Source organism: Vulpes lagopus, chromosome 4 (genome assembly GCF_018345385.1).
Source record: "Vulpes lagopus strain Blue_001 chromosome 4, ASM1834538v1, whole genome shotgun sequence".
NCBI lineage: Eukaryota > Metazoa > Chordata > Mammalia > Carnivora > Canidae > Vulpes > Vulpes lagopus.
In genome coordinates this window covers 22,689,562-22,704,651 of record NC_054827.1, presented here as the reverse complement: position 1 = coordinate 22,704,651, position 15,090 = coordinate 22,689,562, and the positions used below count along the sequence as shown (strand labels likewise).

The following is a 15,090-nucleotide window of genomic DNA, read 5'->3' as shown; positions in this document are numbered from 1 at the left end:
TACACATGGCTACTAATATTGTTCTATATATTTTTATTAAAGTAAGGTGTACAAATGTCTGATAAATATAAGAAAAGTACAATATTACTAGTAATAAAAAATATCCTGGCAAATATGCAATTCTTTTTTGGTCTATGAAACTACATAAATAAATATTAGAAATGCAGACAAAAATGTATATAGAACTGCCCATATATATAAACACACACACATATATACACACACACATATATGTATACTATAAATGTTTTACAAGTAAGGAAATGATTGTAAAATTTTGATACCACAAAATTCCAAAAGTAAAAATTAAATACTTAGCTAATATTTCATTAGGAAATATATCTAAATGGAAATTCTACTAGTTCTGAGTTCTAAATATTCACCTATTTAAAGTTATTTAAAATTCTGACTTTATTCCCCAATAGAAACAAATTAAACAAGACAAACAAACAAAAAAGCAAACAAACCTATTCATCTACAACCCGATATTCTGAAGTATAGATTTTGTTTTGTATTTACCACCTTAATGATCTGGGCCAACAGAACCCCAAGCCCAGGCCAAGTCAAATTGTTCTGATTCAGACAGAGTCCTCTCTCTCTTACAGTTTCTTGTTTCTTATCTCCCAGAGTTCAGAACTCAGTGATGATGAAGCTTTAGGAATGAATACCTTGCTCTTGGAGCATAGGAGTTCTAGGGGCAGCTTCACCACAGTGATCTTGGAAATAGAGTAGATATATATGAGACGCTCTCTGGACACACACAAAAACATTCTTCAACATTTTCTTACTCATATAGTTTGTTTAGTCTAGGATTTGGACAAAATTTATGCTATGGATTGACCAAAGAAGATCTCATTCATAAAGCCAATATGTAAAAGAGATAAAAGTAAATAAGTCTGGTTGGGGCAGGTGGAGGAAGGCAGGTGGAGGAAGGCTCTGATTCTCCAGAGCACAGTCTGAACAGCACTGATTTATTCAGTTAGTTTTGCCTGTTTGTATGATTCTCTGCATTTCGCATTATGGATAATTTGGTAAGTGGCCATTTGGTGAATTACTATAATATTTACATACAAAGATAGGACCTTCAAAATGGATCAGCAGAACAACAACAAATAAAATGGATAAAGCAATTTACAGTGAACAGGAAACAATGAGAGTCATTTTCAAGAACATCAACTGATCTTACTTTGAAGGAGTTTACAAATCCAGAATTCATCTGGATTACACTAAGGTGTTAGAATGGAAAGAAAAGAGAATCACTAAAAATGGCAGTGGTGACAATAATGTAAAGAATATGAACTATGGACATAAAAAAAGAAAACTAGCACATAAAATGTTCATTAAATACCTAGAATAGTCAGGGATATCGATATTTTTCAAGTGATGGTGTTTTAGGACATCATGAATCGAAAGTAAATAATTCCTTTACTTTCTTATTTTTATTATAAGACTCCAAATGTTTAGATGTGTGATGTTCAGAACACTTAAAAACATGGTAGATGTTTATATTTTTTCATTTAGAAATTTGCTATGTGGTAGACAGCTCACCACTAGAGCTAAAGAAGCCCCAACTGTAAACTTCGTGTAACTGCTACTGAATATTCCCATGGAATCCTTGGTTCAACATTTCATCTGACTTGCAACTGTCTATAAGAAGTGAGTGCTGAGACCAACAAATGTAGGGCTGAAATTAATTATCAATCAAAGTGGAAAAGTTAAAAAAAGGGGAACGTATTGAATATGTAATTAGAGCTTTGGGACAACGAAGTCTAAAATGAAGAGAGAGAGGACTGTGAAAATGACTTAGTGGTTATTATTACTGCTCAGTGCTATGAATTATATTCTTGGTTCCTGTGATGTGGCATGCTGCTGGCTTGCCATTTTACATTGCCCAGAAATAACTGGAAGTTGTTATTGCTCTTGGACAAAAATATGAGCTGGATTCGAGAAGTAACATCAGCACATGGAAAAACTAAATTTTTCTCATTGTAATGATGATAACACACAAAAGTACTATTCATATGACTAAACCTTAGATTGCAGAGATGATTTTTTATTTTGCCCTTACGGAATTTATTCCATTCAAACTGTTCCATGATCCATAGGTATTCCTTTCCCCTTTACCCCCCTTTTTTTAATTTTAGGAATTCTGCTCTGGACAACTAATTAGATTATAAACACAAGCAAAATAGAAAAACAATTTTGCCAACTTGAAAAATTCTTTCAATACCATGAACTCAGTGTTTAGTGTTAAGAATCAGTGTATCTGGGTATAAGTTATGCTTATTTTTGACAAAATGAAACTCTTAGGTTCAAAGTGAAAAGGCTGACATGAGGAGGTCATTGTGGAGATCAAATAACCCATCCCAAATAAGACTGTCATGAATCAGCGGCCGGGATAGCTCAGTTGGGAGAGCGTTAGACTGGAGACTGTCATGAATTAATTTGTAAATGCATTGGAAACAGATGACAGTATCTTCAAACACAAGAAATGAGAGAATTTTGAATTTATTTTCAATATAAAAGCAAATAACTATAAAAATGTTCTTATTTTTCAAAGCCCAAGGTTAATGAATTACATATTTATTATTTCAAAATCCAGGATATGTGAATGGATTCCTCTATGCTTTACAATCATAGAATTCTAAGAAATATCTCATTATAATAATCACAGAATGATGTCCTTTTCAAAAACATTTTTTCCAGTTCTTTGGTGGCTCAGTTTTTCTTTAAAAAGCTATAAATTTTGCTTTATTTTCCTTTCTCATAAACAATCAAGATCTTAGTGAACAAAGACAAATATTTCTTTAAAAATCCACATACTTTAATGTTATTGCTTTTCTATGTCAAAGTAAGATTGCCATATTCAAAAGCATTACAATCAAAGGCATTTTTCTAAGACCATTACATTTTTGCATTTATTAATGGTAAACTGTACTAATTCAATTTTTTTGATGTTTCAGAAGAGGTTTTCTTTTTTTTTTAAGATTTTATTTATTTATTTGACACAGAGAGAGAGAAAGCACAAGCAGGGGGAGCTGCAGACAGAGGGAGAAGGAAAAGCAGGCTCCCCACAGAACAGGAAGACTGATGCGAGGCTGGATCCCAGGACCCTAGGATCATGACTTTAATGATTGAGCCACCCAGATGTCCCTTAAACTTTCTTTAAAATTCTATGTGTGACATTTTTTCCTTTGCTACGCTATTTTCTTTACTTATCATATATGACATTATGGAATACTGTTAAACTCTAATTAATTTTATACATTATCTTGTGTTTTTTCTCCCAGACTCCAGTAAAAAGGAGTATTTGCAGTTCCTCTTTGTAAAAAAGACAGTAATGCTTTATCCCTCTATTTTGTTCTAAATAGTGGACAAGATTAGGGAAAAATACCAGCTGTGTTGAAAATAACGGTTTGATAACCATTTAAACAAAAATATAGTATATAATATAAAAATATAGTATATAGTACCCTGGTAAAACAAAATATAGACAGTGCTAAAATTCTATGCAGGAACTGGGTTTTTAAATGATGTGATTTGGACTCCAGAATCTATATTCTTGTTTTCAATTTTAATGCCTGCCGTTTACTGTATCACAGGCATAACGAGGTTAGCTTCATGATCATATGTATAAGATATGTGATTGCATTTGGATATGAAACCTGATTTGCACTGAAACTATTACAGGAAAACTTTGATGATTTTTTCTTTCTTGGATCATTTTTAATTTTATTGAAATTCTGTATAATTGAGACAAATGCCAATGGTGTTGAATTGCTTTTCACATATCTATAAAGCATAGCCTAGTTTATTGGAAAAACGCTTCTGTGGAACTCTCCACTAGGAAATAAAGCTGAAAGAAATAATTCCAGTCAATGTGCCTGAAGTGTATTATTTGTAACAAAGGTTCTCTCATGCTCATCAGGTTTCTTCACGGATAACTGACTGAATCATCAAAACTCAAAAGAGCATTTCTTTATGGGGGGTTTGGAGAGTCTTTGAGAATCTGATGCAGATATTGACAGTCTTTCTATGTGTCAATGCTGGTGTGCATATACAATTTAAAATACAACTTCAAGGACTTTAGGTAACCTCTTAAACTCATCCTTAAATTCTGTGCTAAGAATTTTGTTTTTAATCTTGTGTGGATAATTCATCATAAATTAATATCATATTCCCAATCAGATTGTCCTCGACATCTTTAATAAATTACTCTCCATCAAAACAGTATTTAATGAGCTTTATATTTTTTGTTTTTAAGCAGGCTTACGTGGAAGTCCTCTTTTTACAGAAGCAATAATTTTTTTAAGATTTTATTTATTTATTCATGAGAGACACACACAGAGAGAGATAGAGAAAGGCAGAGATACAGGTAGAGGAAGAAGCAGGCTCCATGCAGGGAGCCAGATGTGGGACTTGATCCCGGGTCTCCAGGATCACACCCTGGGCTGAAGGCAGTGCTAAACCGCTGAGCCACCTGGGCTGCCCAACAGAAACAATAATTAAGTTGATTATTGGTTGTCAAAGGTGTCCATTAACCTCTGTCTGCTACCTTATGAGCTTCTCTTTAGAAACTCTTTTTCAAACCTTTCCCACCTTAAATCTCCTATTGTAGATACGGACATTACCACACCCCACACCTGGTAACAATGAATAAATCTGCCTCTGTAGTTTCTGTGTTTATCCTGAGAAAGAGTCTTATACAAAATTAATAAAGACATTATATAAACTTATACTGGATAATAATTTCATGACTATATAAAAACTTAATAATTACTAACTTGGTTTTATTAAAAATTGAACCATATAGGTAAGAATTATTCAACACACATTTTGGAAAATAACACCAGGGAATGTACATCTATATATACATATATACATACACACAAATATATGTATATATCTTCTGATATATGTATACACATATATGTATGCATATAATCTGTATGTATCTAAACATACAAACACCTGTAAAAAAAATCTATGGTAGATAGATGATTTAGAAAATGATGTTAGAAGAATATGACCTATGCCATGCTCTGATGAACTAGCTCTTTATTGTGCAATGAAACTGTTCTTGTGCACTCTAATAATTCAAACATCAGTGACAATTTGTTTCCGACATAATAACCTCTCAAACCAGTTATGTTGATTCTGAAGCCAGGTGGTTGGCAGGTGCATCTCTGCCTAAAGCAGTGTTTAGGAGCACAGAAGATCTGGGTGCCATCCTGGCCCTATTCCTTCCTAGCAGTGAGGTCATAGGCAACTCAGATTAGCCATTATAAATATCAGTTTCCTCATCTATGAACTCTAGGAAATCATAGCATCTACCTAAAAGGCTGTCCTGAGGATTCAATGAACTATATGCCCTGCTAGTACATAATATATCTGCCCATAGAGTGCATTCCATACATGTCCCTTTTGTATTTGATATTATTATTATTACATAAGCAAAAATACTTTTCTCCATAATTATTACCTGGATAAAACTTGTGAGTCTTTCTTAAAGTTCATATTCCTGTTCATTCTCTGTCTCTGCTTTTACCATAGAGAAATATAGATCCATAGAAATACTATGAATGACAATTTATGGTTCTCACATGCACAGTGGCAGTGGCCAAAATATCAACTGATAATTTTAAGAACAATGTAGATTAGACCATATCTCATTGGGTGAAAAAGGGAAAGTGAGATTCTGTTTTTGTAATGATTTGAACTTAAATAATGTTCATTAAAAATAATGAGTCAAAATTCTTATGTAGTGCCATCACCCTCCATTTCCCTGCACCCCAAAACATTTACACCTTTAGGGAAATCAATGCTATTGACAAGCGAATGCCAAAACAGAAAATTACTATTTTGCTTCTATCATGCAGAGGGAAGGAAAATAATAGATTGTATGTGAATGCCTCATTAAACTGACTATAGCATAAACAGTTGTGTTGGGGGTCATCTTGAGAGACTGTCCTCTTCAACAATAGAATAGACTGACCATGCAAGTTTTAGAACTGTCAGTAAAAGCAGCTGGACTTTTAGGCTGATTGTAGTATTGGAGTCTTTTTAAAAGTCATCGAGAAATGATCCTGAACTGTAGTCAAGGCATACTCCTGAGCTCTATTTTCCTCACACCGTGTCAGACTGGAGGCAAGATTTATTCTGAACCGCTCTCTAAAGGGGTTGGCAGAGTCTGGCTGGGCGTCATCCTGCCTGCCCTAAACTCCCATCCCTCCAGCAGCTGTTTTCCTTCATCTGTCCCATCACTATTTTGGTATTAATGATGAAAAGATGAGGGGTGTATTCAATCTGTGGAATTAGACCTACTGTTGCCACCTTAAGCTAAAATAAGATGTATCTGTCTTTTTACTCTGTAGCAATTACAGTAATGAAGGTTAATAATTTCTGCAGTTTTTTATGTCTTCAAGAAAAGGGTTATTTTCCAGTATGTAATACATTCTTATATGAATGCTAATATGTTCCAAAATTCCTTTAGATAGTTTAAGACATACTCAAAGCTGCTCTGTCTAGCTGTGGTTCCAACATGCCCAAATGATTGAGGGTTTCATCACTGTTATTAGAATTCTATCACAAGGCAACTAAAAGAGTTTCTGGGACAAAGAGGGAAGGGGAATTTATACTAAATTGAAAACATATCCTTGCATTACTCTTAGTGATGCTCTCGGTTATTCTACAGAATGCTAGACTGTCCCTGTTCCTCCAGTACTTATTCTATAAATGGGATGTGTTATTTCCTTTGTTACCTGGAGCGTGGTTTCTCTCTTCATAAATGTATGATTAATAGTAATTTAGTGAGCACCTATATTTATAAGTATCTTCAGGGAAAACAACAAAACCCTGAGGTTTAATGTCCAGCTTCGAAATCTTTCGTGTAACAACCCTATATTCATGCAGAGAGGAACAGCTCAAGCAACTGATGCCATGGCCAGAAGGATGCCAGTATGCCATTCTATAGTGAGTCAGAGCACTTGGTATAAAAATAATATGACTGATCACGAGTTGTTTGTGAAAGTGTTTCAAAGGGACAAAACAAAGATTTTGGGAGAGAAATCATTGATTTTTGGGATATTAAGCACTAGACCTCCTTTTTTCTAATGTGTTTTTTTTGGTATGGGGTATCCTACCTTTCAACTTCTTCATTTTTTGTGTAAAATACATCCCAGAAATCTACTTTAATGCTTACTTTTTGGCATGATATATACATAGTCTTTGTGAAAAATCTGAAGATTACTCATTGGTACTGTTCTAATAATACATATAAAAATAAGAAATATTATTTAAAAAATAGGCACTTAGAAACCCAGAGGACTTCATACAAAAGGAAAGCCAAATATTTGTGGTAGTTAGTCACCATTATAAATAGATTTCGCAGCAGCAAATCAAATGTAACATTAAATAATTCTGAAATAAAAGTAAACATTTTGTAAAAATATGACATTATGGAGCAGAAGGTTAGTTTGCTATGAGTGAATGTTAGAAGTAGGTGTTTTTAGAATTTAATGTTTCTACTTAATATTAAAATTGAAATTTTACTTCCTGGTGAAAAGAATGGTTCTGTAGGATACTGGTGTTTTCTCTCTTTTCACAAAGTAGCCAGACTGACATTACACATTATCTATTTCCCAAGCTCCAGATTGAGGGGGGGAAGTATATGTTTACTTTCTCATAAAATAGGTAAAATTCTTCATTCTAATATTCCACCCAGAAACAACTGAAAACATAGAATTGATCCATAGCTAAATTATTTTCAAACTGTGGTAAAAAAGGAACAATATTCAAAAGAATCAACACCAATAACAACAAAACTAGATATATACACACATTGAAACAACTCTTCCCCTGAAACAAAAGTGTGCTTTTCAAGCTATTTTCTTTATTGGCCATTTTCTTCAAGAAATTTCCTAAAAGTCAGTTGTCTTTGACAGTGGAGTGTTTCTTTCTGGGTCCTTCTCATGGTCTACTGGAGAATTTTACTAAATTATAGTCCAGTAGCTGGACAGAGTTCCATGTACAGTTCTCTAACTGCCTGTGGTATTGGTCAAGATGGGTTAAGCAGTTTTTGGTTGTCTTGAAGTGGAATATTGTGTTTGGAGGCTCAATCCACTGCATAATGATTCTCAGTGCTCACTGACTAAGGAGTGATGGCATCACTACGAAACTGTGACAGTGCCTAGGTGACAAGTCACACCTGAACAGCTGGATAGATAGACACAATTTTACCTGAAGTTGACAACTTTTCAGTGAATATTTGCTTTAGGGGCATGAAAAAGTATGTTTCTGTTCAATAATTGACCTAGGTATTTTTTAAAATAAATTTATTTTTTATTGGTGTTCAATTTGCCAACATACAGAATGACACCCAGTGCTCTCACCTAGGTATTTTTTTTTAAAGACTGTATTTATTTCAGAAGAGAGAGAGAGAGAGAGAGACAGAACCAGTGGGGGAAGGGGCAGAGGGACAGGAAGATTCAGACTCTTGGTTGAGCAGGGAGCCTGACGTGGGGATCGATCCCAGGATCTTGAGATCATGATCTGAACCAATACTAGACCCTTAATGATTGAGTCACGCAGGTGCCCCTTAAACTTTCTTTAAAAATTCTATGTGTGCCATTTTTTCCTTTTCTTAACCCACTGAATAACACAAGTGCCCCAACTTGAGTATTTCTTAATTTTATCTGTGAGGTGAATAGTTTGGTCAATTGATATGGCAAACATGAAAATTTGAAAACAGACCCATCTTCAAGTATTTTAAAGAATTAAAGTCCCCCCAAAGCTGATGGTTTTATGTTTCTCATTATAAAACTTTACTGTAGATGGTTATCATAAAAATATAGAGACATATCTCAATGGAAACACATTTATAAACATGGGCACATTTATAAACATGAAGTTATTGAAGAAAAATGATGTAACTACACACAAAGTTATATAAATTGCTACAAATTATAAGGTGACCACATATTAAAATATGTATGTTTCAAGGGAGAAAAAGAAGATACCAATGGCAATTATTCTAAAGTAAAAGATGAATGTGGAATAAATATCAGAGAGAAAATAACTGCACTTCAGGATAATAGCAGGTACTTTAAAAAGTGAATATAAGCATGAATACATTTAAAAAGGGAATCCACCTTCCTTTCTACTTCTCTCTTATATATCAGCCCCATACCTTGTCTCAATGTTCAGAAAGCCAATGCTCCAATGGTTCCTAAACCTTCAAGTTAAAACTGTTGACTTTTACCTTTTACTTCAACAAGAATGTGGTAAAGTGAAATCATTTGGTTTCATACCTTAATTTTACATTTTAGCCTTTTTTTAAAACCCATTTTGGAAAAGAAGAGCACCACTTCGTTGCAGTCTACCTGTTGACACATATTATTTTTGACCCTATGTTTTCATTGTACCTAGAACAGCATTATATGTAGTCTGTCAGTGGTTCTTGCCATTTCCAATCTACACAGCTCTACCATATAGTATGATACTGCATTTCCCTGTTTACTCACCTACACCCCTTTGCTAGATTGTGAAATGTTTAAAGAAAGAAAATACATTTTACTCCACTCCCATTCTTTTATCTAGCAGAATGCATGGCATGTAGTAGGTGTGTAGTAGGTGTTCAATAGATATTTATTCTATTAAAAATGCTCTAGATATTCTTGCAATTGAACATATCTACCACGTTTTAAATTCAGAGTATTCTCTTTTGAGTCTTATTTCAGATTTGCCTTTTATTTTAAAGTCAGGCAAACAAGCAATCCAAACTTGTTTCTCTGTGTTAAACTAACATGGGCATTTAAAAAAAATAATATGCCACTATGATTTCCACTAAACTAGGAAAGGTTATTTTGGAGCAGCTGGGACTTCAGATATTTGAAGTAGTAATTACTTCCTCTATAAATGTTACCTTTTACAGTCAAATACTGCTTTCCTGTAGTAGTTCAACTTTTTACTTAAAGGAAAATGTCTTTTATTTACAATTCACTATGCTATATTACTATATGTGAAAATTCTCCTTTTATTTGTTTTGGTAGCACTGTAAAGCTGATGAAGCATCATCATGATAAAGATAGTAGCTTATATTTATTCAGTATTTATTCTGTGCCAAGCATTTCACTAAGTAGTTTACATGAGATATGTCATTTAATATCCACATAACTTTTATGATGTGTGTGATTTTATCTCTTTCTCTCTCTCGGTCTAGTCTTAGAGAGGCAATTTTCTGACTGGTAAGTAGTTTGGTCAGGCTAATAATTCAAGAAGAACCATCTCCAGATTTTTTGTTCTTGGTTCTTTAAAGATGAGAATACACAGCAGCAAAATTTGATAACATAAAATTGCATAATTCTAGAAACATGATCTGTTTTAGTGAAGTACTTGTGTAATTACTTATAAAGCAAACAAACAACATATGTTGGATTGTACTTAGTTAAATGCTATCATGTCACTGCAACTAAGACTCAAAGAGTATTTCTTCTATATTGAATGGATGAGGTATCAACCCTTACCATCATCAGCATTTCATGTTAAAATTGACTGGTAGCACTTATAACTTACCGTAGACTTGGGTTTGGTTCCAGAACTGGCCACTGGGGTGGACGATGATAGGTCAGTAGATTCGGTGTTAGAAGACAGATTTATTTGTGTCTGATTTATTGAAATGGTATCTGCTCCACTCTCAGATCCTGACTCCAGATCCTATTAAAAAATATATTGATATGAAAGGCATGTCCATGCTCTCTGAAGGCCTTTCCCCCTGCTACCAGCATCTTTCCAACTCTTCCTACTCCCAACACACACTGACATGCTAAAGAGTTGCTGACAACTGACACTGACTCGTCACCCACAACCATGGATTTTGTAATAAACAACTACAAATGGAGAGAGGAGGGATAGTGTTGAGGGATCAGGAACAGATCCCTTTCTCTTTTAGCACAGGGAAAAAAAAAACCCAAACACATGGTTTAAAAGAGCAACTAGCACAGAAAAGAGACTACACTAGAACTCTGCCAAGCTGGGGAGAAGCTGAGAGAAAGCTCTCCAGGTCAGAGGAACTGAAGAACATCCTGGTTTATAGTCCCACCCCACCTTAAAAGCCTAGACTGCAGCAGGATCCAGACACCAAAATGGGTGGGTCCAGTCATCTCTATGAGTTTATAACTCCAGTGAGTGCAGGGTCTGCAAGCCCACACCAGCCAGAGTCATGCTGGTGCACTGAAAAGAGAAGCTGGAGTTTAAAAGGACTGAAGAGCTGTGGGAATGCTCTCTCCCCCTCAACCTTAAAGTTCCAGGTGAGAGCAGGATTTGGCTGCCATGAGAAATTTCAGAAACCATAAATGGAGCGTCCTGATGCCACATCAGGCAGGTCCTGATGACATAACTGAAGGGTCTTGTCATCATAGGGAGCTTGTGATCTCAGTGAATCCAAGGTCCACTAGCTCACACCAGTCATCCCGTGACTGGGGCACAGAAAACAAGCCATGATTTTTGTCTTATCTTATTTTTAAAAATTTTTAAATTATTATTATTTTTTACTTTTTAAGATTTGTCTTGTTTTAATTTTGTTTTATTTTTTCTTGTTCTCTTTTCTTCCTTTTTCTTTTTTCCTTTTCTTTCTTCTTTTATTTCATTATGTTCTTTTTTCTTTTATTATTATTTTTCTTTATTCTTTCTGTAAATGCCATGGTTTAAAAAAATAACTAGCATATATAGCCATAGTTCTGTCCAGCCAGCAAAAGTCACAGCACACACAGTCACATAGGGGACAACATACACAAAACCACTCCTACAACTTTAGGAAAAGTGACTATTTCACCTAATCTATAGAAAAAAATACAGGAAGTCAAGCAAAATGGGGAGACAGAGGAATGTGCTCCAAAAGAAAGAACAAGAAAAAAAATCTCAGAAAAAGAACTAAATGAAACAGATAAGCAATGTATTTGATAAAGAATTTAAAGCAATGATCATAGTCATATACACAGGGGCAGAGAGAAGAATGGAAAGGCTTGGTGATATTTTCAATGAAGAAATAGAAAATATTTAAATGAACCACGCAGAATTGAAAAATACCATAACTGAAATAAAAAGCACACTAGAGGGAATCAACATTAAACGAGAGGATGCAGAACATATACGTGATCTGGAAGAAAGCATAATGGAAAGCACACAAGCTCATCATCAAAAAGAGAAAAAAAATTTAAGCAATGAGGATAGATTAAGAGATCTCTTGGACAACATCAAGTGAATAAACATTTGCATTATAGGGATCCCTGAAGAAGACAGAGAAAAAGGTGTAGAAAACTTATCTGAAAAAATAATACTTACTTATTAACCTAGGAGGGAAATAGATATTTAAATCCAAGAATATTAAAATTTGTAAGGAGACACATAAGACTCCAAAGAGTCAAAGCAATCCTGAGAAAGAAGAACAAAACTGGAGGCATTACAACCCCAGATTTCAAGTTACACTACAAAGCTATAGTAATCAAAATAGCATGGTACTGGCACAAAATAGACATATAGAGCAACAGAATGAATAGAGAGCCCATAAAAAAAGCCACATTTAAATGGTCAACTAATCTATGAAAAAGAAGGAAAGCATATATGATGGGGATAAGACAGTGTTTCTAACAAATGGTGCTAGGAAAACTGACAGCTACCTGTAAAAGAATGAAACTGGACCACTATCTAACACCATATGCAAAAATAAACTCAAAATGGACTTAAGGCCTAAAGTGATATCTGAAATCATAAAAATCCTAGAAAAGATGAAACATAGTAATTTCTCTGACATCAGCTATAGCAACATTTTTCTAGATATGTCTAGTAAGGTAAGGTAAACAAAAACAAAAATACACTATTGGGACTACATCAGAATAAAAAGCTTTTGCACAGAAAAGAAATCATCAACAAAACAAAAAGACAACTGACTGAATGGGAGAAGATATTTGCAAATGACATATCCAATAACATCCAAAATATATAAAAAACTTACACAACTCAATACCGAAAAAATTTTTGTGCTCATTAAAATGAGCACAGGACTTAAATGGATATTTTTCCAAAGACGTACATATGGTCAATAGATATGTGAAAAGATGTTAAACATCACTATCAGGGAAATGTAAATCAAATCCACAATGAGATATCACCCAATACATATTAGAATAGCTAAAATCAAGAAGACAAGGAACAAGAAGTGTTGGTACAAATAAGTGGAAAAAAAGGAACACTTGTGCATTGTTAGTGAGAGTGCAAACTGGTGCAACCACTGTGGAAAAGAGTATGGAGGTTCCTCGAAAAATGTAAAATAAAAATATCATATGATCTAGTGATCTAGTAATTCCACTATTCAATATTTATCCAGGGAAAATGAAAACAGTAACTCAAAAAGATGTGTGCACCTCTATGTAAATTGCAGTATTATTTATAATAGCTAAGACATGGAAGCAACCTAGGTGTCTATCAATAGATGGATGGATAAGGAAGTGATTTATATTTATATATAAATAAATATATTTTTATTTATATAATTTTAATTTATATTTAGTTTATATAATTATATAAAACTATTTTATATAATTATATCTAACTTATATAATTATATAAAACTATTTTATATAATTATATCTAATTTATATATTAAATACACATTTATTTATATATATAAATGTGAGTGCATGTCTAATGGAATAGTACATGGCCATTAAAAAGGATGAAATCATGCCATTTGAATAAAATAGATGGACCTAGAGGGTATTATGCTAAGTGAAATAAGTCAGACCGAGAAAGACAAAACACCATATGATTCCACTCATAAATGGAATAAAAAAGTGAGTAAACAAAAAGTAGAATCAGAACTATAAATACAGAAAACAAACTGATAGTTGCTAGAGGGAAAATGGGTGGGGAGTTGAATAAAATGGATAAAGGGGAGAAGCAGATACAGGAACAAGTAATAGAATGAGTAAGTCACGAGAATAAGAAGCAGAGCATAAGGAACACAATCAGTGAGACTGTAGTAGCAATGTAATGAGACAGATGGTAGCTCTGCTTGTGGTGAACATAACGTAATAAATAAACTTGTCAAATCACTAAGTTGTACACCCCAAACTAACGTAACATTGTGTATCAATATTGTATCAGTATAGTATCAACTATACTCAAATTTGAAAAAGGAAATGGGTATAATAATAGCATGCACTCAGAGTTTCTAGGAGTAAGCAAGATATATGCAAAGTACATGGAAACTGTACTTAATAATTTTCATTAAATGTTAGCCATTACCATAAACATTATTATTAATATCATTATGTCTTCTTAAAATTAGTACACAGTATGTATATAAGACATGTCTGCTGAGTGAATGCAATTACTTGGTAATCTCTCCAAAGGCAGTGCATTTAATCCATCAAATGTTCTGTTGGTGTTATAAGGTAGCCTGAGAGCATAGAGGAAAGTTGGGGAGGAGGGAATCCCAAAGAGAGGCAGCAGAGGCACGTATCACTCTACAGTTTTAACCTGAAAAAATTATGCGTTAAATATCTCTGTGCTTACTCTCCACATGTCAACCTTCTCATGCCCACATAGTCGAATATCATCTACACTACATCTCTGCCCTCTGCCCTTATGTTCTACCGTTCTCTTGCTTCTTGGTGTGCTTCAGCCATACAGTTGTTTTTCAGTTCTAAAACATCAAACTGGTTTCTATGGCAGGAACTATGTCTTTCTTGTCTCTTGCCTCAGAATTTCCCTTTGTTGGTCCCCTCTTGTCAAACCAGGTTTCCGCATGAATATTCATTGACATTTCAAGCTAAAGGAGTTTCCTCCCTTCAAACTCCACAGCATATAATTCTCTATTTCATAATACCTTGTTTATCTATCACATATCAATTATATTCACCCATCATCCTATTTATCTATCCATCCATCCATCCTTCCATCCACCCATCCATCCATTCCTCTGTCCATCTGACCATCCATCCAACCATTCATCTTCCACTCATCTCTTTTTTCTAATCTTATCTGTTTCCCTCTATTAGAATCTATGTATCACAAGAGGAGGGACTTCATCTA

General features: G+C 34.1%; 1 protein-coding gene and 1 long non-coding RNA gene across 4 annotated transcripts in view; one reads left to right on the top strand and one right to left on the bottom strand.

The window, feature by feature from the left end:
* DLC1 (DLC1 Rho GTPase activating protein) overlaps positions 1-15,090 on the bottom strand; it is a 406,473-nt gene that overhangs the window by 278,555 nt on the left and 112,828 nt on the right. The window contains 1 exon segment of the mRNA XM_041752236.1: positions 10,573-10,713. Coding sequence (XP_041608170.1) covers positions 10,573-10,713 — 141 coding nt within the window.
* LOC121489332 overlaps positions 1-15,090 on the top strand; it is a 113,848-nt gene that overhangs the window by 38,913 nt on the left and 59,845 nt on the right. The gene's annotated exons all lie outside the window — the stretch shown is intronic.